Below are 25,534 nucleotides of genomic sequence, written 5' to 3'. Positions count from 1 at the left end.
TTGGAGTGGCTGCTTGGTGGAGGGGCCCGAGAAAGAACACTTGGCAGCTGCGAACAGACAGAGATTTGAGAAAGAGGAGAAAAATGGAGCCACCTGGATAGTTTCAAAGGACGAAGAAAAATACCGGCAGGAGGGATGTGTGAAGATGTGGCATAGGGTATGGTACAAACTTCATTCTCATCTTCCCAAAAGAAGCTTCAAGGTAGATTTCAATGCTTGTTTTATGTTCTCTATGACACAATAAAACTACTGATATATACAACCATTAAAATAAAAATGTGTATTCAAGCATCTCCTAAAATCAAATACATGTACACGTGTACTTTTAGCACATAAACTGTGGCCCAACGATGAGTTCCACTTGAACTTTGCAAGAATATGCAAACCAAAGCACTTTTTCTTTTTTTTAAGCAGCATTTTTATTTGCTTTCAATAGCTTCCGTGAGCCTTGGCAGCATTAAAAATACCACGAAAACTCCCCTTTTTAAGTGTTTAGGAGTCAAAAAGGCAACATGAAATGGCCTAGTCAATTTTTGTGGCTATGAGCTGGTATGGGACACCTATGGTCTCCTTTATTATTCAGACTGACTCACTCAGGTCCCATCTTTTTTTTTTTTTTGTAAATAACCATCATAATTCTTAAGTGCTCCTGGTCCCCATGTGCTTCTCTTGCTCGATCTTTAAATGTCAGTACATTGGCAGGAGAAAAAAAAATCCGTCACTCTCCAGCCCCTCCCTGACTTGAAGCCCCCATTCCTCTCTTCCCATTGTAATTCCAGCTCTTATTAATTATGTGTATCTTTCAGGAAGTCACAATGTCTCTGGCTCTCCTTATATACAATGAACTAAATGATTTCTAAAATGTTTGCAGCTGTCAGTTTTTAATATCGTAAAATTTCAGGTTCTATATTTTAATCTCTTGCTTCTACTCCCACTGAGTCAAAGAACTTTACTAATACTTCCTGGAACACAACATGAAATTCCTGAGTCACTGGTCCACATTTTGGGATTCCCTCTGCTTCGTATCAAGCTTTAGCTCTCATTTGTGTTGGAAGAGTCCATCTCCCTCCCCACGGCTCCCAGTTACGCAGCGAGTAGAAGCCTAACACACATTCCAATCACGTCTCATTTCCCAGCACACCCTATTTCTACGGCCACAAAATACAAGACTTTCCTGCTTTTTAGTCTGTACGGCTTCCAATTTTCTGGACTATCACCATAACTCCATGCAAGTGAAGTGATGGTGACATGTCACAAAGGCCTATAAAATACACAATGAACAACCTCTTGTCTAGACTGTGAAAGAAGACACTTGGGATCATTTATCTAGATACAGGACATTAAAGGAAAATCTATTCACAGCTAATACAGCCTGTTCGCTATGAATGGAGAAGTTCTTTAAAGTACAGTAGGCCAATAAAATTTTCAAAGATATTTATAGCTCTCCCTTGCTGGTGAGGCAAGGATGTCTGACTCACCAGGAAGGGTAGCGAACAGCTCTATCCTTTATAACCAAGGGAACCCAAATTAGAAACAAACCAGAAAGGAGGAAGATCTTTATTGAGTTGAGGGATGGGTTACTTCCCTGTGTGAGCCAAAATATTCTGAAGAGGGATGTTCCTGAGCTACTCTACGCTTCTGAGTGGTGTGAGTAAGCCCCAAGAAAAGCCACAGGCGGCGACAGCTTGCTCACTCAATCCCCATGATGCCGTGCTAGGCTGGTTCTCTTCTCCACAAGAGCCGTGGTGCTCACGGTCAGCAGGGCGGCGCACAGGCCACCCCCGGCCCCAGGCTGGGTCTGAGCGGCAGCCAGCGGAGGGAAGAGACATTCCAGATGCACGTTGAAGAGAAACCAAAAAAGCATAGTTCGTTTTGTTTCAGAAAAAATAAGTGCTTTTCTTCTGTGTATCTTCTCCTTCCAGGGGTAATGAAGTCACTGCCAGCTTCCCAGACAGTAGCATTTTAATGTAAAACTCACAAACATTAACTTCATTTCCTCTCGGGATGCTGAGGCACACACCGTGATAATATATTTTACATTTCTTAATAAATATCAAATATTTCAGGTCCTCCTTAATATAAATAAAAGATGAGCAGGAAAGGAAGCCCAGCTCAGGGATGAGCTTCTGCATCAAGGGTTCAGCTATACCTGGGGAGGAGGGGAGAGGGAAGGGACAAGGAGGAGGGAAAAAGTCCACGGATGGTTGTGGGGTAGGGGGAGGAGAGACTGAAATGTATGCAAAATTAACTGCAAGTGTCTTCTTCCATAGCTTTGCATCTTTGTTAGATTTTTAAAGGAGCCTCAGAATATTCAGAATCACTAACCAGAGTGAAACAGAGGTAAGGTCCCCTGGTATCAGCCAGTCGGTCAGTCCAAAATGTGGCCTTCAATCAGTCCAGCCCTGGCCTCAGAGCTGGTGTTACTTAAGCCACTAGATTCTTAGGAATGCATCTGACTTTCAGGAAAAAGGAATCATGAGATACAAATTCGTATCATGTTGTTTTTTTAAAAAATAATATGCCTAGGAATATATTTAGAAAAAATTCAGGCAATATTTTTTACTGAGTCAAAAAAGAAAATCTGAATTGTTTTAGAAGATATGTTCTTGAATAGAAATACTAAGCATTTTCAAGACCTCAATTATCATTTCTATCTTCACATTAATTAATTAGTGTGATTCCAGTAAAAATCCAAAATGGATCCTTTTGAAAGCAAGGTAAACTAAGGTTTTCTGGAAGAATAAGCAAGCCAAAAACATTTTCTTTTAAATTGCATAAAAACTTGAACAGATCCTGAGATGTATTTTAATGCTGAAATAATTAAGACGCCCATACAAAATTCCGACACAAAGAAAACAGACAGCCCTCAAGAGTTCCAAACTCAGCAGAGAGTAGCTATGCTAGAAGCCTGCTGTAAAATTAGCACCTGGGCCAGGGGGTGGGGGGGGGGAGTGGTCTTAGATTTCTACCTCAAGCTATGTACCAAAATCAATTTTTGATACAAAATGGAAGGCAAGAAGGAAAAGTTAGAAAAATCACTTAAGCAATTTGAAAATACAGGTGATCTGAGTAGGAGAGGTCTTCTTGAGCCAAAAAAGGAAAGTTACACATTAAAATGAAAATAGATTTGACTATACACAAATATTTAAAATGTTTTCACACTGGACAAGTAAAATTAAAAGCAAATGATAAAGAAACTTTTTTCCCCTTGTTTTGGAAGTACTGTGTTCAGGGAGCCTGGGTGGCTCAGTTGGTTAAGCGTCTTGCCTTCGGCTCAGGTCATGATCCCAGGGTCCTGGGATTGAACTCTTGAGCTCCCCCCCCATGGGGGTCCCTGCTCAGTGGGGAGTCTGAGTCTCCCTTTCCTCCCTACCCTTACTTGAGATCTCTCTCTCTCAAATAAATGAATAAAAATCTTAAAAAAAAAAGCACTGTTTTCATACTGAATATATTTATGTAAAAAATTAACTTTGGCAATTAATATACATTGAAAACATCAAGGCGTATACCCTTTCATTTAGAGACTCTACCACAGGAAATTTATCCTCATTAAACATTTATGAACAAAAACATTTACAGAATTGTTTCTATTTTTATATTACTTTTAATACCTTGAAAAACTAAATCTCAATAAATATAATCATGGTAAACGTGGTCAATAAAAAATACAGTCACATTTTCAAGTGTGAAAAGCAGCCTATACAAGCTAATCAAAAAAATTTTGAGTATTCAATTCACACAGGCCTTTCCTAATTCAAAATGTTGGCAATGGTTTCCCTATGAAAGAGAATTATAGAAAGTTTCTTTTGTTTTGTGATATTTCTGGTTATTTCTAAAATTCGCTCTTTTATTTTGTAATGTAGGGAAACATTTAAAACTCAGAGAAAATTTTCTGAGATCAGTAAGTAAAGTCTCTACATTAAGGTGAAGAAAGTAGTCACACAGCAAGGCTCTGAAGGATGGCCATTATATTTTCTATGACATAATCACCCCACAGGATAAAAAAACAGGACTTTTTCTTCATGCCACTGTATTAGAAGCCTGTGTGGTCAGGTGTGGTGGAGGTAAACGTGCGCCAATTCTCCAGGCAGACTGAGAGATTTCGGAACCTCTCCCGCCTGGAGTCTGCTGGGAGGGTAATTGTGCTGAGTATCCTCTATTTGCTGCTCCAGGTCCACATTTCCCCTTTTGGTGCCCTATTCTGGAACCTGTTGTCCTAAAGAAACGGCATAAAATGGCTCCCAGTCCTCGGACTTTGGATTTGGCCAATGGGAATGAAGGTGGGCGACAAGAAAAGAAGAGAGTCAGGCTCTTTATTTCCCGTCTCCTTTCCTGTCAAATCACCGTGGATCGGCTGCATCCCTCTACTGAGGGCCACAGCTCCTGCTGGGCAGCCCTCACTATACACCAGCCTCCCTCTGAAATTCTGGGTTTCCCCAGTGGCTTCTCCTACCCTTGCTCCTCAAGTCTAGGGCTTTAGAAGCTTCTCACCATTAGCAGCGCCAGATGCTGCCCCAGCTCTTAGAGCTTTTCCTAAACGCTGCTCACACCTTTGTGAAGACTTTCTAATAAAGTCTCAATTAAATCATCCTGTTTTGAGTCGGTCACCTGATTTGACAGAACCCTGGTTATCAATATATGTAATTACAAAAAAAATAATAATAAGGCTAAGTGCATTTATCCTTCACAAACCAAAAAGAAAACAAAAGTGACAATATGGCTTAAATTTTTTCATGTTTCAGATAAAAATAAGCTCAACCCTGTGTTAATGCTATGATTCAATGATTCTATGACCCCAAGTTCCTTGTGCTTTACAGTTTGTTTTAAGACTTTGGTCAAGTTAGTAACCCTTACATCACCTCACCCTGCACAGAACAGCATATTAGAAGAGAAATAGCAGAGAGAGAACACTGGTTATCTATTTCTCATGAGACAAATTGCTTTGTTCACATCAAACATAAGGGTAGACATTTTTCTTAGGTAACCCCTTGTATGTTTCACAACACACCTTTTCACTTTGCTGTGACTGAGTTTTACTTTGCCCCAAGCTTCAAAAGCTAATCAAGTTTACTACATCCAGATGTTTCCGGTCTTGCAGCACAGTAAAGTATTAACCATCTAAAGATATGAGGAGCTTACTGAAAGAGATTCCACCTAAAAAAAACCAACAAGATCATCCTACAAGGTTGTTTCAGGAGCCAATTCCTATACCCAAAGAAGGAAAGACAATTCTGAGAAGAATTTGCGGTCTGCCAATTGGATTGTCCCAATCCCATTTCGCAGGACTGGGGCGGAGGGTGGGGGGGAAGTGAGGGGAAGTGCTCTTTTCACTCCAAATTATTGTGAGGCATCCCAAACACAAAGCAGAACTGCATAGATAATAGTGTAAGAAAGCACAACACAAGAGATGGGAGAAAGCAATGCACTCTCATTTGAGAAGAGAAGTTCAGGCTCAGTGAATTAACACTGGGGCCCCTCACTGAGTAGAAGAGCTCAACTCCAGCACCAGCAACAAGTCCCCTGCTCGATGGTTCTGATGGGAGCTGGTGATTCGCTTAGCTGGCACATCACCAAAGTTCCAAGAGCTCATATATTGGCAGTGGAAGTACCCTTGATAGTGAGTGCAGTGTGATCAGAATGGCATTGGAACCTCTGGTGGGTCAAAGGCTTTACCCGCCAAGGGAGGTAGTTACAGTGTCAGAAGCTACAGATGATGCTGATGGCTTTGGAAGTGGCAGAGAGAGCCTCCTTAGCAGTGGGCACCAGCGACAGCAGTCAGCTACCCTCATATGACTAAGAGGACTCTGGAAGCCATAGTTTAAATGGATAGGTTCTCTGATATCAGCTTTCTTTTTATCCTGGAACAAAAGGTCAGTTTATAGTGTTAGGTGATTTCTTAAGCCCTCAGGAAAAAAAATCATTGAATGATAAACTGTATATAAAGGAAAATCCAAGCAGTGCCAAGTCTGAAGTGGTTGAGGGCAGCACAAAGACAATGTGGGACTCATGATGACAAACATGATCTCGTTCCCTGCTCTGCCAAGGACTGGGCTTCAATGTTGATAGCACAGATTCCAATAACACGCTTGAAATAGGAATGCTAGATCCTTGTATACCCCAAGAAAAATAAAGAGCACTGAAGATATAAAAGCATAAGACTTCAAACACCTTGAAATATCTTGAATCTAATTTCATTGTTTCTGTGCTCTCTGCAGAGTGGCAAATTTTGTATGTCTGCCTAAAGGCAGGGAAACCAATGGAAATACCACAAAATGCTTTAAATAATAAACCAACAGTTTTCTCAACAACAGTTGAAGAAAATCACAAGGAAAGTGTTAACTTCCTCAACATTAGCAATAAATGACACGGCAACCCTATGTTGGTATCAAGTAATGGAGGTAAAAATAAATTTACTGCAAGCACAGGGGTATCTTATTTGGTACCCACCAAAAGGATATCAGCAGAGTAAGGAGGTCCTAGAAGGCTCTCAAGAAGCTGAGTACCAGCCCTGGGAGCACCGTAAGGAAGCACTGCCACCATGAGAACTGGGTGGGAACTTGGACATCTTCTTTAGACCACAGCCAGCTCTCTACGTTACTGTGCTATCACAGCTCAACCAGCAGCACTACCATTATCTCTCCTGCCCTCCCCCATCTCATCCAAGACCTTAGTAAACTCTGAGAGTACAGATCATGACAAGCAAAGACTGGGAAAGCCACCGATGAGGTCAACTACGGTGTTCCTCTGAGCTTCTGGAAAGGGACTAAGGAATCTCTGTAGAGGTATAAATGCCCCCAAAATATTACTTGAAATGGATTGAAAAACCATTTATGACATTGCGTTAACCGTCTCTACTCTGCAAATGCTCATCATTACAAGGAAGACTGCCGTGATCTACTTGGGGCGGGGGGACTTAGATCACCAATATAAACTAGGAATAAGAAACGCACAGTATTCTGGTTTTTCATTAAAGTAAACTTCAGTACTTTTAATTGTTCGAACTGTGCCAGATCATGAGAAAGAATTTGGTAGGTGGTTCAATGATTGTAACCACAAGCACTTCAATTTTGGAAAAATCGACTGTAGGTAAGAAGACTGGAACAGCTAGATATTTTTTTCCACTAAGGCCAAGGTACTTTTCATTCTAGAAGTCAAGCACTGTAGAAAAAAGATGCTATGAAGTAGATGATGTCCTGGGATAGTCAGAAGTTTGCAATTGCGTAGATGGAGGTTAAAAGCCATCAGGTTGTAGAACTGAAGATTCATTTGCCAACTCAAAATGCATCTGTGTTCTCAATCGCTAAAGTAACTTATGATACTGCAGAAAAGCCACATATTACTAAATCACCCCAAATTTGATCCATTTATGTCTGTTAGTGAATAGGAACGGAAAGCATTTTTCTCTAAACAGACAGACTGATCTTCATACACACATATACCCTAAGACAACCAGAAAAAGATAAGCCTGCAAAGGTAATCTTCAAATACCAGGAAGAAGACAAAGAGGTTTCCCCAGAGATGCACAAACACATACATTTACTTAAGATACACCATCCTCTAACTCTTGTTTTTTCTTTTATTTCGTGGGAACCTTTCAGTTAGAGTAAAAATATCTAAATACCCATTCCATTTTAATATATTCAAGCAAAGCTCCTGGGAAGGTTTCCAGAGAGTTAGATTGCTTTAAAATTGGCCATGCGTTAAATAAAGCTTTGTCTCATGAAAGGGACAGAGTAACTGATACGGTCTCTGTACCTTCACTCCACACAAGGTTCCTGTGCTCGAAAGCATTCGCAAAGACAAACAACGAATCAGACCGCAGCCCTGTAGACTCACGGGCCGCCTCTTCGAGCAGTCCTGCCAGCTCACAACAGCAGGAGGGCCCACCACCTGCTTCCTGAGGAAGCGTAATCTACCTGCTCCGTTAGTTCCCCAAAGGTTCTCCCACTTTCCACACGGGCCGCCCTTCATTCATTCCGTGGCCTTCACCTTTCATCTCAAAGAGATGCATTAATGATAACTGTGCAAAGCTTCCCTCGAACCGCACAACCCAGAAGAAAAGCCTCCAGCCTTACATTTTGCAGGGAAACAAAGGCTCAGATTCTGGGAGGACTGAACTAGCACTAAAAGCCATGGCAGCCAAGGTTTCATTCCACGGGTACCTGGCTACTTTTCACATTACCTGCTTCGGTGTACTTCAATCCCACTTTCTCTTCTGTGTCTTTTGTCTTCGGGGGTGGCCAGACAGCTTGGAGTCTGCCCGGAGTCCTATCGTCCTGCTCGGTGGGGCTGTGGTCAGGCTGTTGGAAAAGTGGGTAAAGAAAAGAATACGTTACATAAAACGTGGCCAGAGCGAATTAACTCCTGAAAACATGCTACTTCTAACTCCAGAATTAATTGTGATGGCCAAGTGCACATTGCTCTCATTCACTGTAACTGAAACATCTCACTACCGAGTGACCCTTTTCCAGAACGGTAAAGTCATCAGTAAGGGGGGAAAAACAACAACAACAAACCCCTCAAAGGCCAAGTATGATACAACCATTAATAGAGGATGTTTATCATATAACTATTTTGTTTTTTAAGTCACAAACTTTGAGCTGAAGATACAGATATAAATGTGTTATAATCCGGTACATCTATGGGAATGATTATAAATGTATCCCCAAACAACTCCAGGGTATTTTATAATATAAAGACTAGTTCTGTATTTTCCACGAACACCAGCTATATGTAGGTCCAGATACATTTCTCTAAGCACTCGACATTGCCGAGTTCAATCTGCTTTTCTTTCCTTTAAATAAATGACGTGGCCCTCATATTCAAGCCATTTTTATAAGGGTTGATTTTGACAACTAGGAGAATGCCATATTGTGCTTAATTTTCAACTATATCCTAAGAATGTTTCCAAAAGATTTTTAAATTTTTAGCGCCTTAACTGATCGACTATATAAGAGGGAATGGTAATTACATGCTGAGGAGATACTGAAATTCTATTGTTCATATGATACATTTAAGATCTACTGGACAGGTGTTTGCTAGTTTTTATAAATTACCTGAATTAATTTTCTTAATAGTAACACTAATTTACCAATTAGGATGGTTACCGTGTGCTAACCTCACTTACTCTTCACAACTACAACGTAAGGTAAGGGTTATTTTCTTCACCTTGCGGATGAGAGGATGGAGGCTCTGAGGTGATCAAGGTCACCCAGCCCGTAAATGGCAGAGTTAGAATTAAAACCAGATCTCGTTCTAAACCCAGTGATCAGGATACCTTGTAACAAACGTGGAACATTTTAATCATATTACAAACACTCATTTCGTCAAATGGCGGACTTTCAAAGTTAAAATAGAGTTTTTGCAGAGGTATAATTAAGAGGGGAGGAAATGGGGGCTCTATCTCCCTATCGCATCGCTTCCTCGTGCTGCTTTATTTTTTTTATAAGAACATCTCCTATCAGAGCGCCTGGGTGGCTCAGTCTGCCTTCGGCTCAGGGCGTGATCCCAGGGTCCTGGGATGGAGCCCGGCACTGGGCTCCCTGCTCCGCGGGTAGCCTGCTTCTCCCTCTGCCTGCCGTTCCCCCTGCATATGCTCTCTCTCTCAAGTACATAAAATCTTAAAAAAGAAAAGAACATCTACTATTAATGTTTAAACTCGGAGTGACAATTCCCTCTTTCTGCCCACACATCGTTATGCATATCCCTCTTACGACACTCCAGGACAATATAAGGAAGAAAGATATCGCTAGTTTAACTCCATACTCCTTGTGAGGACGATTTGATCATACCCGTCTTTCCCCTAGAAGAGACTCACTAACAATAGGTAACTGGGATTCACTTTGACAGGAAGCCTGAAAAAGAAATACAGCAGCATTGCATCTTACAACAAAACCCAAACCCCAATTTTACATACGCTTTTGGAATCAGAGGGGCCATCCCCTGGCCTTGACCTGGATCTTTCAAACACAGCTCTCAGGGACTCCTTCTCATGCTTCATCTTGCGCTTGAGAGCCTCCAGCTCAGAGGTGTCAGCTGTGGTCCCCTTTTTTGGGGGGCGAACAAATATGGCTTTAAAGGCCTCGAGGGCTGTCTCTGGAGGCTTTGGCTTGACCTCTCCCCCCTGGGCCTGGGTTCCACTGGGGCCACTCTGGCTCTCCTGGGCAGTGCTGTAGCCCATCTCCTCCTTCCGGGGCTGCTCGGGGTCTTCTGCCTTCGCTTCCGCCTTGGGCATGTCAAGGATGAAGAGCTGAGAGAGCTGCTCCAGGAGAGTGGGAGTGGCCTTCGGGTCAGTTGTCTTCTCCCCAGTCTTCACTGTCTGAGGCCCTGCCTGTGCTAAGGACTTCTGAACAGGCTGTGTCAGTTTGAGCAAAGCCAGGTCGCCATCCTTGGGTTTAATTTCAGTGATGGTCTTCCCTCCCTCACCTGTAGTCCCCTTCTTCAGCACACGAAGCCCGCTAAAAAAGGCTGGAAGCTGGAATGACTTCTCTCCCGGGACTTCTTTTTTAGACGAGGCATCCTCGGGGACACCGACACCCAAGTTCTGGTCTGTTACCGCTTGAACGACTGGGGAACTTTCTTCTCCAGCTTGTCCTTGGGTGGGGCTGTTCTCTGTCGTAAGGCCACCATTGCCAGGTTGCGGTTTGCTACCTATCTCAGATGGAGTCCTGTGAGGACCTTCAGCACAGAGCTCTGCATCGTCCCTTTCCCCAGTGGTGCTATTTTCCCTACAATCACGTGGCTTTTCTTTGGGATCCTGAGACGGCTCAGATGAAACACTGGGGGACTGTGGGCGGCTGGTGTTGCTTCCCTCTTCCAGCTGCTGGCCACCATCATCAGAGTCGGAGTCACTGGTGGTGTTCACAACAGTCCCACGAACCAAAATGACATCGTCTCTGTTCACACTCTGAGTACTGAGTGGAAACTGCTCTTGACCAGGGAGAGAAATGCCTGCGTCTGCTATTCCCTGACTTCCCTCTGACTCCGTCTCCACCCCTGCAGGCTTGCCATCATTTCCCAGGTCAGGTGGAACCTGAGCTGCTGCCTCCCGCTGCTCCGAGCCCTTGCTGGGATCATCCAGCTGAGGTATTGGGTCCACAACCAGACTGTGGAATGCCTTCAGCACCGCGTCTTCCTCGTCAGGCTTCACAGCATCCGGCTTACTTGTAAACCCAAACAAAGTTTTCATAGAGAACTTGCTCAGGATCGACGGAGCCACTTCAAGTCTGGCTTCAGGTTTTTCTGGTTCCGAGACATCATCATTGCCCTTCAGAGAGTCTCCAGCGTCCTCCATGTCTCGGCAATGCCCTCGGTGCAAGTTCTGACTTTTGTCACTTTCCCCTGCTCGCTCCCTTTAACCACACCATCGGCTCTGAACTTACGGGGCAGAGAGCAACAGGACCCGGCAGCCTGACTCAGCCGCAGAGCCAGCACCCTTGGTCTCTTTCAAGTCACTTGCTGGGCCCTCCTTCCGGGGTGTGTGCGAGGGTGGTATGCTCGGGGCCAGCTGGGAGAAGTCCGCGGAGCTTTCTGCCCGCACGCAGCCGAGGCTGCACACCGTACTACACGCGAGCTGGGGAGGCTGCTCCTCCGGGACTTCCGTATTTATTCCCGTGGACAAAAGGGTTTCTGTCGTAGGGAAAGTCAGCCTGCCCCCAGTCATCCCGGCCCAGGACTTCAGTGTGAGCTCCGCCCCAGTGCCTCCCGGGAGCTTTCAACTTCCTCATTGGTGAGCAAGGGAGGCTCCCGAACGTGCTGAGCGGGCAAGCAGATCCTGACAGCCCTTGACCCACCCCCAGCAGCCCAAGAAATTCAAAAGTGAATCAGCAGAAATGGACCGAAACGCTTCTGAAGAGCTTCCTTTCGCCATCTAAATTTTGGTCGGAAGCCTGTGCGCCATCCAGGCCAAAAAACCTAGCAGCACACACAGCAACAGCCACTCACAAAGCCCAGAGTAAAGAAATGCAAGAGATAGATGATCTCAAAATGCCCAGAACTCTCAAAAGCAGTCATTTAGTGCTCTTGAAGTTTTTTTTTTTTTCTTAATGCTTTCTTCCGCTTCCCTGCAGGTTTCATCTGGAATGCAGATTTTAGCAGTCGGGGCCAGAGGGGGGAAAAAAAACCCCAACAGGACTGGTTTCAGGTTACTGCTGTTTTAGCTCTGCCCCGGTGTCTCACTGTTCTACAAACAGGTACTTAGGCAAGCACGCCCACCACGCCCAATGTCCACCAGCCTTACGCCGGCAGAGTAAACAGCCCGGGCCTGGCAGGAATGATTACCCTCCACACGCTATGTGCCAACCTCAGGCTTCTGCTCAGCAGCTCTAACTTCCTGGTTTCCTTAGGAATCCTGGTGGCTGAAGGGCACCCCTCTCTGCCTCAGTGATCCAACCAAGTGAAACCTGGCATGGTACAAGATAACACACAACCCGCCTTGTGAGGCAAAGCGATTCAGCAAAGGTCCCCGAGGAGCCACATTCCCTTAAAGGGCAAAACATCTGAAAGGTCTCTGTCAGTCAGGTTTCTATCACAGACCCCATTTGCCTAAAACAAGAACAGGACGGACGAAATCACCACCAAACATCAGCTCAAGGTAGTTTCCAACACTCTGATTATATGCTGGGAACCTAGCAACCGAGGACGTGGAAAAATTGTGGCTCTGTTTCCCAGGTGCATGGCTAGCTGCCTCTGGGGACAGCTTCCTGTCGTACCCGAAGGTCTCAGTGTTTCTGAAATTCGGTCCAGTCAGCAGGCATTTAGCAAGCACCTGGGATGGACAAGTTCCTGTGCTGGATCAGGACAACAGTCAAACTGGCTTTAAAGTAATCACCAGCTCTTTGAGCAAAGCCGCAAGAAGATTGAGCCCAAGCGTTAAACACAAACGGCAGTTTATTCTGCAAAGTAGAGGCTGTAGCCACAAGCAAAACAAGTCTTGCTTGGTCTGCATCAGGGAACAGCTGTGACTATCACACTGAGGACTCGAATCATGTTCCCCAAAAAGTATTAAGAATGGGAAATCCTGATTGCAACACATTTCTAGCAATGCATTCAAAAGGAGCCCTCACACACACAGAGTACATATTATACCATCCCACCAACCCCTACGGGAAAGTTAAGACGTCACTTCCTGGTCCCTGATTTGACCTTGTGTCTCAATGGAGACTTTCCCACTTGCTCCTGACGCTCGTAGGTTTGGGATTACTAATTAGGGCACGCTTAATCAGAAGGCCACCGTGACACACAGAAAACTTTATCGGCACCATTTAAATCTTAGAACAGCTTCCTGTCCAGAGGAAATGCCCGTCGATAAAAATCAGACTTCTGCTTCTTCAAGACTGAGGAAAAAAGGAATCACCACACCAGATCATATGATCTGTCTTTTTAAGAAGTACACAGAGCATCCATCCAACACAGGAGTGTGGGGAAGAGACGTGACACCTATTTGGTGTCGTCCTTTTTAACTGGGAGGTTCCATTTTCTCAGACCTAACTAATTATTGATTTCCAGAACAAGTTTCTGAGCCACCTTGTGTACTAGTCCCAGACAAGACACAGAATCCTCTAGACTCAAACACAGTAAGAGGCTCTCCCCATGCAATTCTCCTGCATTTATGAAGCATAATTCTATTACAAAGATGTATTCACCCAACCATCATTTTTAAGCACTGACTATGTACGAGGCTCTGGGGATATACAGATGAAGAGAACTCCAACCCTCCATGTTCGGAAACATGAAGTTCAGTGGGGGAAATCAGCCAAGAAAGAGGTGACACTTTGTTCTTACATTGTACATACTTCACACTCTAAACTCAGTCTGAATCACAATAGTTGGACCCAGAACAATTCTGAATGAAAGCAAGCGGGGACCATCCAAACAGGAAGACGAGGAAGAAAGAGCAGCATGGTAGGTATTGCAAACACATCTTTGAATAGAGACTCTCTCACACTGTGAGAAATGTCACTGTTGCTGGTCACTTAAGGAACTGAAAAATGTGTGCCCGTATGTTCAAATAAGAAGCCCACAAAATTTTAAAATCATTTTAATCTATTTTTCATCACGATAAGTGTACTCTTCAATCCCCCTCCACTGTTTCCCCCATCGTCCCGCCCACCTCCCCTCTGGTTACCAACAGTTTATGCTCTAGAGTTAAAAGGCTGTTTCTTGGTTTATGTTTCTCAGTCTGTCTGTTTCTCTCTTTCCTTTGCTCATTTCCTTTGCTCATTCTTAAATTCCATGTGAGTGAAATCATAAGGTATTTGTCTTTCTCTAATAGACTTATTTTGGTTAGCATTATACTCTCTACTTTATCCATGTTGTGGCAAATGGCAAGATTTCATGCTTTCCTATGGCTGAAAAATATTCTGTTATATGTACATATAACAGAACATTTCTATCTATCTATATATATATATACCACATATATATGGTATATAGACCACAAATATATTTTTATATATATAAATATCTATACCACGTATATATGGTTAAGTATACATATAATTACTACATATAATAATAGATGTATTATTATATGTAATAATTATATGTAATATATATAATTAATGGATAAAGAAATTTTATATTTATATTTATAAATATAAATTTATAAATATAAATTTATATTTATAAATATATATACCACTTCTTTATCCATTAATCTATCAATAGACACTAGGGTTACTTTTATATCTTGGCTATTGTAAATAATCCTGCAATAAACATAGGGGTGCGTGTATCCCTTTGAGTTAGTGTTTTTTTATTCAGGGGGAAAATACCCAATAGGGCAATTTCTGGGTTGTAGGGTAGTTCTATTTTTAACTTTTTGGGGAACCTCCATACTGTTTCTACAATGGCTATACCAATTTGCCACCAACAGTTCAAGAGGGTTTTTTTCCTCCACATCCTCGCCAACACTTCTTGTTTTTTGTGTTGTTGATTTTAGCCATTCTGACAGGCGTGAGGTGATATCTCATCGTAGTTTTGATTTGCATTTCTCTGCTGAAGAGTGATAGTTGAACATCTGCTTGTGTGTCTTTTGGCCAATCTGTATGTCCTCTTTGGAGAAATGTCTGTTCATATGTTCTGCCTATTTTTAATTGGATTATTTGTTTTTGGGGTGTTGAGTTGTATCAGCTCTTTACATATTTTGGATATCAACCCTTTATTGAATAGGTCATTTGCAAATATCTCCTCCCATTCAGTAGGTTGTCTTTTAGTTTTGTTGATTGTTTGTTTCACTGTGCAGAAACTTTTTATTTTGACATAGTCCCAATAGTTTATTTTTGCTTTTATTTCCCTTGCCTCAGGAGACATATATAGAAATATATTGTTACAGCCAGCATCGGAGACATTACGGCCTGTGCTCTCTTCTAGGATTTTTAAGAAGCCTACAAATTTGACCTTAGTTGATTGGTCTTGAAAAATGAATCTATTTAATGCTTTAACATTTTCAGGCAGAAAAAATAATCACTTCTCTTGGACTTCATTTATCTCAGTGTCTTACTCTGTGATGCCTACTTATTAAATACCTACTACACAAAGCCAGTATCAGCCAAGACTTTCTCCTTTACAACCTCCCCTGAAGCTCTTTTGTTCTGTACGGGTCAAGGGCAGGCCACCCGAAGATGGGCCACTGTGGCATGAAGGTTATTTGGTGTTGAAGGCAATCGAGACCTTGCAGGCTCAAGAGAAACTTTTGCCCCTCCCTTAACTACACAAAAGATTCTAAATTGGGGGTCTTCCCCAGAATAATGGTTATTACCAGAGATAAATTTTATCTGAGTGACGCATCTGTACGGCAGGACAAACATCTAGTACCAGACATCTGCTCTTGTTGTCCTGTGAATTGCATTCCTTCCCTTCAAAGTTCCAGACCCCTACCCCCTTCTCCTTAGTTTAGGATAACATATATACCTCATTTTGCCTATCTTTGGAATTTCCATGTCTTTGTGGATTCCCTGTATGTATGAAATTAAATTTGATTTTCTCCTGTTAATCTGTCTCCTGTCCATCTGATTCTTAGTCCAGCTAGGAGGGGACAGGACATTCATGCTCCTTGACAGTTCTAACCTCAAGACCCTTAAGCCTTATAAAAGCTATACCTACGCAAGAGGCCAGATAAAGTGATCCACCTTAGACAACTAAGTTAAAACAGGTAGCATTTGACCCATGTGATGTTCTTTGTAACTATTTGTTAAAAACAATCGGTACCCAGGGGCACCTGGGTGGCTCAGTCAGTTAAGCGTCTGCCTTCAGCTCAGGTCATGATCTCAGGGCCCTGGGATTGAGCCCGGCATCAGGCTTCCTTCTCAGCAGGGAGCCTGCTTCTCCCTCACCTTCTGCCCCTCTCCCTCATTCGTGCTCACTCTCTCAAATAAATAAAATCTTAAAAAAAAAAAAAATTGGTACCCAGCTACTTGAAACCTGGACACATATTTGTGTGGAGAATTTACTAGCAGTGAATTCTCCATGTTTCTCCGATCTCACCATCCTCCCAGACTGGGGCAAAAGGCAACTGTACTTCATGATAAGAAAATCAGTCCAACAAACTGTTACCTGGTGAAAGAAGCCTACAAGAGTGTTGCAGTAAAAGGCCCATCGCCTGAGAGCCATCAGTAGAACCTAGCTTCTTGGCTCTCATAAGATTAGAAGAATCAGCATTAACAAGTATTGTTTAACTCAATTGCAGAAATTGGACATTGCCTAAAAGAAAAACCTCCTAAAGTCCTCCCAACCTCTACTCTTTGCAACCCTCCCCCACATCATTCAGTTTAGATAATTCCTCCCCCACATTCTCATTAAACCCCAGAAAGGCAAGGGAAAAGTAAAGCAAGTGAGATTAATTTCACGGTGTTAGGCTACAAGATTCTCCTCCTGTTTCTCTTACCCAAATTACTTCAAGTTCTAGAAGGGCCTGTTTTTAATGACTAATTGCTTCCAGCTTCTAAAGTGGTTCAACTAGCTTCATGTGATGATTGCTTGAGAAAAGTAGAAAGGAGCTAAAATTACTAAGGGTAAGTAAGGGTGTAGAAACTATTTCTGCGGAAGACAAGTTTAGACCAGTGGACTCGGGAGAGTAAGTAAACTATGGATAAAGATGTGAGCGGGATAATGGGCAGAAATGGGTTTTGGGGTTTAGGAAGGATGTGTTAACTTAGTACCTGAAGTCTGATACGAATGGTGAGACCTGAGGAAATTAGGACATCACAAGCACTCTGAAAAGACACTTGTTTCAGGAACGACATCCTATGAAAGGAGTTTAGGGTTATGAAAGAATGTGGGTAGAATCAAACTGCTGGGAAGCTGAACGGGACTTCAGAAAGACTAGAAATCAACTACTTCAGCATTTTTGTTTAAAGACGAAGCCAGGGGCGCCTGGGTGGCACAGCGGTTAAGCGTCTGCCTTCGGCTCAGGGCATGATCCCGGCGTTATGGGATCGAGGCCACATCAGGCTCCTCTGCTATGAGCCTGCTTCTTCCTCTCCCACTCCCCCTGCTTGTGTTCCCTCTCTCACTGGCTGTCTCTATCTCTGTCTAATAAATAAATTAAAAAAAAATCTTTAATAAAAAATAAAGACGAAGCCAGGTGAAGTCACGCGAAGCTCAAGAACTGGTAGCAGTTCACACGGCTCTCGAGCGGCAACGAGATGGGACACGAGGTCTCCTAACTCCTGTCCACCTCCCGACTCCCTGCTGCCCCTGGCCTGTGAGCTTACCTTCTTCCTGAACAGCATCCTCCTTAGGTTTGCTTTCCACATCCTCGAAACGGAGTCATGACACCAAATAACAGACAAAGCCAGAGACCTCCGTAAGCTTCCCTTTCTGTTTCAGTTTTGTAGTGCCTTCCGTGCCTTCCCGGTGCGGCTTCCCTCTGCACTAACACAACGCTTAGGACAGCCCCTCGAGGTCAGCCTGAGAGGAGCCAGCAACTGTTTCTACTAATTGCCTTTTAAACACCCAACAGGCTGCACCTACCCTATGGCAAGGGCAGGTCTCAGTGATGAAGGCTTTTTTCCACTGAGCAGTCTTAGTGTAAAATGTTTCCAAGACTGGCTCCCCTGAGCAGTCTCAAATCTTCAGGGGAAATGGGTTGAATGTTGGTAACAAACGAGAAGACTCTGAAAGTTAAAAAGAGAGCCTGGGACATGCTTGTGAGGATGGAAGCAAATAAGAGAGCAGTGTGTGTGGTCTTTCAATGATCAGGAACCAGGGCAGGTGTGCGCTGTAAAGATCCTGGCCTTGGGTCTTGGGCTCACAACCTACTCTGCTCCTTCAAGAAGGTGGACCTTGGGCAAGCAAGCTATGCCTCAGCCGCCTCACCAGGATACTGGGAACGAGAAAAGGACCGACTTCCTGGGTGCTTAGGAGCACTAAGTGAACTAATATATTTGGCACTCTGATCAATGCCTGGCACGGAGTACGTACTCTATAGGTAAGATATATTTTCTTAGCAAAGCAGCAACCTTCTTAGAGCCACCAACCAGCATCTAAGATTTTTTTTTTTAACCTTGTCAATACGGAACAAGTATTTATTGATGAGCTGACGGCCCAGCTGAGAGGAAGCGGCCCCTCCCAATTCCTTCCGCATAGGCACGTGGGCAGTGGAGCTAGTTGGTTTGAACGGGATCGTGTGTTACAGAAAGGCCTACTGAGTACCACACCTAACCATGCCACAGCTGCGCCAAGAGTGAAGAGAGCGTCCAAGGAAACTCTTGCAAGGGATCCCTTTGGGTGTTTCAGGGCCAAGACTCTCTGGATTGTTTTGTCCATCTGTATCACCTAAAGGGAGTGAATTACTTTAAAATTCTCCCAGATGGCCACTGTGGGAGACAAAGTTCATCATGTTCTTTATTACTTTTCCTATGCTCCAAGACGATTTTTAAAAATAGATTTTATTTATTTATTTATTTGAGAGAGAGAACAACGTGTGAACAACGTGTGAGTTGGGGGAGGGGCAGAGGGAGAGAATTCCAAGCAGACTCCCCGCTGAGTATGGAGCCCAACCTGGGACTCAATCTCACAACCCTGAGATCATGACCTGAGCTGAAATCAAGTCCAATGCTTAACGCACTGAGCCACTCAGGGGACCCTCCAAGATGATTTTTAAACCAACTTAATCATTTCAGGAAAAAAAAAAAAAAACAGGGCGCCTGGGTGGCTCAGTCATTGAGCGTCTGCCTTCGGCTCAGGGCGTGATCCCAGAGTCCTGGGATCGAGCCCCGCTTCGGGCTCCCTGCTCTGCTGGGAGCCTGCTTCTTCCTCTCCCACTCCCGCCGTTTGTGTTCCCTCTCTCGCTGGCTGTCTCTCTCTGTCAAATAAATAAATAAATAAATAAATAAATAAATAAATAAAATCTTTAAAAAAAAGAAAAAATAATCCATGAATTTGGATTTTCTCAAGAAAATCTTTTTCTGAAGAGTCTGTTGACACATACTGCTGCTGAAACTCAAGAGTGTGATCCCTTAGGACTGTGACTTTCTCCCACTGTGGGGAAGGGATGCTTCCAGACAGGGGCTGGCCTGGAAAGTGCCCAGGTCAGCAACAGCAGAGCACTGACCATTTTCTTGCTTTGTTTTTAGGCCAACTCATTAGTCATCAAAGGTGTTAGTTCATTTAAAATTTCCTTACTCTTACAAATACAAAAATCAAGCCTGAAAATACTTAGTACACTACTGGTTATGGTCTTACTATCAAATATTTCAAAGATTAATTCCACCAAACAGTACCCAAGGTTCTTTGGAAATGAAGTCAATGTCCATGACAAAATAAAATAATGTAAGGGGGAGAAGGAAAGGCTGAGACTCACTTGCGAAGCTGGAGGGGAGTGGGGGAGAAAGGGAGCATTCTCCAAGGTACAGAATTTCCTGGGACATGTTTCTGAAGGTTTTTGAGCTTTTCTAAAACAAATAGTATTTATGTTCCACTCCAGAAAGTATGGAGTCCATAAAGAAAGCATTTCATTGTGGTTAAAGTTTTAGATGAAGAACTGGAATCTAATAAATCATATATACCTACTGGGCCTATACTCTCCTTCTTCCCAAAGAATAAAACTAGACAGCCATTGGCTATGCTATAACTGCGTATCTTTTTCTTTTCCTTCCTTAATTTCTTTTACGTCAAAGTGATCTTTTTTTTTTTATTTTATTTTATTTACTCATCTGACAGAGAGCGAGAGAGCACAAGGAGGGGGAGCAGCAGAGGGAGAGGGAGAAGCAGGCTCGATCCCAGGACCCCGGGATCATGACCTGAGATGAAGGCAGATGCTTCACCGATTGAGCCACCCAGGCGCCCAAGGTCAAAGTTATCTTGAGAATATTAGTTCAAACACCAAAGATCTAGGTATTATTTTTAAATATTTTTTATACTTAAAGGAGGCAATTGAAAAATTATGGAGGGTATGGATTTACCTGAAACGAAATGAAGGTAGATGAAAAGAGCATGCATGAGGGAAGAAGGGGGAGACAACTAGCTTTTCGTAGGGTGTCACTGTTGTCCCAAGTCGGCACCACACTAGTTTCTTTATTCGAGTTTTCTTGTGCCTTCCCTAAACCCCTCATAACTCTGTGAAAAGGCATCCTTAACCCCATTTTGTAGATGAATGCTGCCCAGCGTCAGTTTCCGCAGTGATGGAAACAATCTCTATCTCTGTTTCCAATACAGTAGATACTAGCTATGGAAGGCCTCTGTGCACTTAAAATGTGGCTCGTGTGACTGCGAAACTAGATTTTTTTTTTTTTTAATTTGAGAGAGAGAGAGACAGAGAGAACATGAGCAGGAGGAGGAGTAGAGGGAGAAGCAGACTCCCTGCTAAGCAAGGAGCCTGATGTGGGGCTCGATCCCAAGACCCTGGGGTCATGACCTGAGCTGAAGGCAGATGCTTAACTGACTGAGCCACCCAGGCACCCCAGTGAGCTAAATTTTAAATTTTACTTAACTTAAATAATAGCCACATAGGGGGGCATCTGCCTGGCTCAGTCAGTACAGCATGACACTCTCAACCTTGGGGTTGTGTGTTGGAGCCCTACGTTGAGTGTAGAAATTGCTTAAAAATAAAACCTTTAAAAATAAATAAAATAAAATCTTAAAAAAAAAAAAAAGCCACACACAGCTAGTGACTGTACTGGGCACGGCTATAGATGTTAATACTGAGGTTCAAAGAAATTAGGTCAATTCTAAGATTATACTACCAAGGAGTGGCAAAGCTAGGGTTTGAACTAAGTCAATCTGATTCTAAATGTTCATTCTCTTCATTACCATAAAGTCAAACAAAGATAGTATTTTGTAACAGCTCTCCTTCACATTGAAAAGTCAGAATGGAGGCAAAATACATCACCTCATTATGGGAACCAATGGGTACTGGAGCTAGCAGGAATTTGCTGAAGACGGACAGGAAACAAAGATTATGATCCCTGATTTGATCGGTAATGATTTCTTTAAGTTAATACTCACCATTTAGTCATGTAAAGAGAAAAATATGGAAATAAATGTAAATGCATTAAAATTACAAAGGAGAAAGGTAGGCATTGTCACAGCTGTGACCCCATTCTTGAGCATAGTTAGAGGGCAAAGAGAGGAAGGGGCAAGAGCTATGGCTTTGAAATGGGACATATTTGGATTCAATATAAAATATTACCTATTGGTCACATACTAGCTGTGTCACTTAGGTAAGTTCCTTAACTTCTATGAACTAGTACCTACATTTATAAAATGGGAACAATAACATTTAACTCATAGGACTGTTCCAAGAATTAAATGTGCTAATTTTCCTGATTCAGTCTTCCTTGAACAAGAAAGACAATAAATAGGGGTTGTCATTGTGGAGTGCGGTTAGTTGCAGGGATCAGTGAGAGAATCGCATTTCCATCGTTTTGAAATATATTCACTATTGCCTCCACTTTGTACATCATTTTTTTTTTAAGATAAGTTTTTTTTTTTTAAGATTTTTTTTTTTTTTTTTTAATGTGACAGAGAGACAGCCAGCGAGAGAGGGAACACAGCAGGGGAGTGGGAGAGGAAGAAGCAGGCTCCCAGTGGAGGAGCCCGATGTGGGACTCGATCCCAGAACGCCGGGATCACGCCCTGAGCTGAAGGCAGACGCTTAATGACTGCGCCACCCAGGCGTCCCTGTACATCATTTTAATTTGGGATTTAAACAAAAGTATACATAGCACTACTGTCGCTTTCAACACTTCAAAAAGTATCATGAAATATTCTGAAGAAATGTTTTTAACAGTTCCTGGAATCAAGGTCATTAACTTTCTGTAGGTAGAGAGGGAAGTTTATGACACAGGTTATCACAGGACATTTATACAGTAGCTGCAACTCTTAAAGCAATTTAGAAATAATGATAATAATAAATCAAGATATTTTAATTAAATTCTATAAAAATCTAAAGGCAAGAGAAAAATAACTAGGCCATTCCAACTGGAACCTCATGTTAACACTCCCTCAACATTCTCTAGCCAAAGGCTACTACTGCCTTTAAAATTCTAAGTGGGTCCTGTGGGATTGTCATTTCAACCACAAATGTCCATGTGTATCCTGGAGAGATAAGGAAAATGCTTTTCTGAAATACACACACAGAACATAGATGATACGTGTAGAATCCAGAGACCAAGGTTTAAAGAGACCATGTGACGCTCGCAGCACTCAGTCCATTGAGTACATACAGAGCTGTGGTTTTTAAGACAGAAAAGGTAGACTGAGAAAGTGAAACTCGTTCAAAGGGGGCAAAAAAGTAATTCTCTGAATTTTAGGGAAACCAAATAAAATACTTCGGCAGCAATATACCAATGCATTTAAATATAATCCCTAGGTAAATTTCTCACTATTTTTATAAAACTCAGTTCTAGTCTATGTTCTTCCAGGATTTAAAAGCATAATACAGGGGCTCTTGGTTGGCTTAGTTGGTTAAGCATCTGCCTTTGCCTCAGGTCATGATCCCAGAGTCCTGGATGGACCCCAAAGTCTGTCTCCCTGCTCAGCGGGGAGGCTGCTTCTCCCTCTGCCCCTCCCCTCACACTCATGCTCTCTCTCTCTCAAATAAATAAAATCTTTTTAAAAAAACATAATACAAAGTTTTCTCTATATACTCTCAAGAGTCCAAATTTTACATGCACAGCTATTATAGTGCATGTCGGAACAAACAAAAAGGAAATAAAGACAGTAAGTGTTATCAAGATCAAAGAAAAGTGAATTTCACAGTTCCATTAACCATTCACGTGGTTCAATGGGTAAGCCAAGTTCTTGTCGTTTTATAAAGAAATATGAGACATTACTAGGTTTGTCATTATCTTGCAGGACATGCAGAGGACAGGAGAAAGTCAAGGGAAGTATGGAAAATGGCATAAGAACTGAACTTGAGGGGCGCCTGGGTGGCACAGCGGTTAAGTGTCTGCCTTCGGCTCAGGGCGTGATCCCGGCGTTGTGGGATCGAGCCCCACATCAGGCTCCTCTGCTATGAGCCTGCTTCTTTCTCTCCCACTCCCCCCTGCTTGTGTTCCCTCTCTCGCCGGCTGTCTCTATCTCTGTCAAATAAATAAATAAATAAAATCTTTAAAAAAAAAAAAAAAAAGAACTGAACTTGACGACTGGCATTAACGAGGATTTCTATTTAAATATAACCTTCCACACCAATTTCAAAATTAGAACTAATTTGAGAGATAAGCTGGATAAATTTCATGTGGCTTAGGAGTAAAATCAGATAACTCTCTTTTCAGCTGCTTTATCATGATTTAAAGTGATGCAACATTTGTAAGAAATAATGAAGGCGATTTTCCAATTCAATCCATAATTTACCACTTTCACCTCTTCTCTTTACCTGGATCACTTCTTGATCATTTACCCTACATCACTGTAGGATAGACACATGTTCTCTGTCTTGCTCTTTCTCTGTCTTTCTCACTCTTTCTCTCTTTCATACATACATACACTCACACATACATGTACTCACATATACAAATAAACATGCTTGTTCAGGAAACAAACTACCCTGATATTTCTGAATTCACTTCACTTGTGAATACAGGCCCACTGTCTGATGCTACTGATTTGGGTTAAGTCTATCTGTGGCCTTTAGCTTTAAGTGGTAGGCTCTCATTGGCTTTCAAGAAAACAAAACAAGGATGTGGCCTTTTCCCGGGACTGCAAAGGCACCGTGCATTCTTTGTTGTTGAATCTAAATTATGCTCTGGAGTCTGCCATTTAGGAGGGAGGTGGAAAGCATGACATCAGCTCAGGTTCTCATCGGTACTTCCCCTTTAACTCTAGAGACCAAGGTCTTAAAGGCCAAGGCGTCTTGTCTTCCAGTTAGCAGCTGCAGAATCTTCACTAGATTGAGTTCTGTGGGGTGATTTTGACTGCAGTTCTAGCTTCTTTTTTTTTTTAATAATAATTTTTATTCTGTTATGTTAGTCACCATACAGTACATCCCAAGTTTTTGATGTAAAGTTCCATGATTCATTACTTGCGTATAACACCCAGTGCCCCATGCAATACATGCCCTCCTTACTACCCATCACCGGCCTATCCCAATCCCCCACACCCCTCCCCTCTGAAGCCCTCAGTTTGTTTCCCAGAGTCCATAGTCTTTCATGGTTCATTCCCCCTTCTGTTTACCCCCCTGCATTCTTCCTTTTCTTCTCCTACCCATCTTCCTATTTCTTATGTTCCATAAATGAAACCATATGATAATTGTCTTTCTCTGCTTGACTTATTTCATTTAGCATTATCTCCTCCAGGTCCGTCTATGTTGCTGCAAATGTTATGAAAGCGTTCCTTTTGATGGCTGAGTAATATTCCATTGTATATATGGATCACATGTTCTTAATCCAGTCGTCTGTTGAAGGGCATCTTGGCTCCTTCCACAATTTTGCGGTTCTAGCTTCTAATGCTGAGCCTGGTTCTCATTCCTTCTCACTGATTATGGGAGCTAACATATCTATTAAACGACTTTTTTTCTTAAGTTAAAAACAAAACAACAAACAAACAAAGAAGCAGCCAAAGTAGTGGAGAAGTAGAGGAGCTTAACATTGAAGTACTTAGGTCTAGGGTCAGACAGACCTAGGTTCCAATCCTTGCCCCTGACTTGGCTGAACCTCTCTCCTTATTGTACAATATTATTATTATACTCCAAAGGATTGGTGCCTGGCATTTCAGAGGTGATCGATACATGGAAGTTTTTGTTATGGTTTAGATACTTAAGGTGGGGTATGGCCTTGGTAATTATATCCTTCCATTCTTAAGATGCCATTACTTGGGAGCTGATACTGTGTCCTCCCCAGTCAATGAAGCCAATTCAGTAGGGAGAATGCCGGGCCGCACAGGTGAGAAGGTGATTGAGATGATCCTTGGGGACCGAAATCACTAAGAAGAGTTCAGTTTGTATTTTTTTTTTCTTTAAAGATTTTATTTATTTATTTATTTGACAGAGAGAGAGAGAGAGAGCACCCGCACTCATGCAAGCAGGGGTAGGGGCAGAGGGAAAGGGAGAAGCAGGCTCCCCACCGAGCAGAGGGCCTGATCCAGGGCTCGCGAT

The 25,534-nt window shown here is 42.7% G+C and overlaps 1 protein-coding gene across 2 annotated transcripts in view; it reads right to left on the bottom strand.

Moving 5' to 3' along the window:
- Positions 1–25,534, bottom strand: part of FMN1 (formin 1) — a 372,175-nt gene that overhangs the window by 265,001 nt on the left and 81,640 nt on the right. Inside the window, exons 1-2 of one of the 2 annotated variants that reach the window (XM_008702285.2) lie at positions 9,917–11,770; positions 8,183–8,300 (exon numbers count right to left, since the gene is read on the bottom strand). In XM_008702285.2, the coding sequence (XP_008700507.1) occupies positions 8,183–8,300; positions 9,917–11,293 (1,495 nt within the window). In that variant the 5' untranslated portion in view covers positions 11,294–11,770. Of the gene's footprint in view, positions 1–8,182; positions 8,301–9,916; positions 11,771–25,534 lie in introns of those variants that run through there. The other variant, XM_040620429.1, reaches the window with a different exon arrangement.

This window comes from Ursus maritimus, unplaced genomic scaffold (assembly GCF_017311325.1).
Source record: "Ursus maritimus isolate PB19 unplaced genomic scaffold, ASM1731132v1 scaffold_35, whole genome shotgun sequence".
Taxonomy (NCBI): Eukaryota; Metazoa; Chordata; class Mammalia; order Carnivora; family Ursidae; genus Ursus; species Ursus maritimus.
Note: the sequence above shows the minus strand (reverse complement) of the source record. Positions and strands in the feature narration are given on the sequence as shown.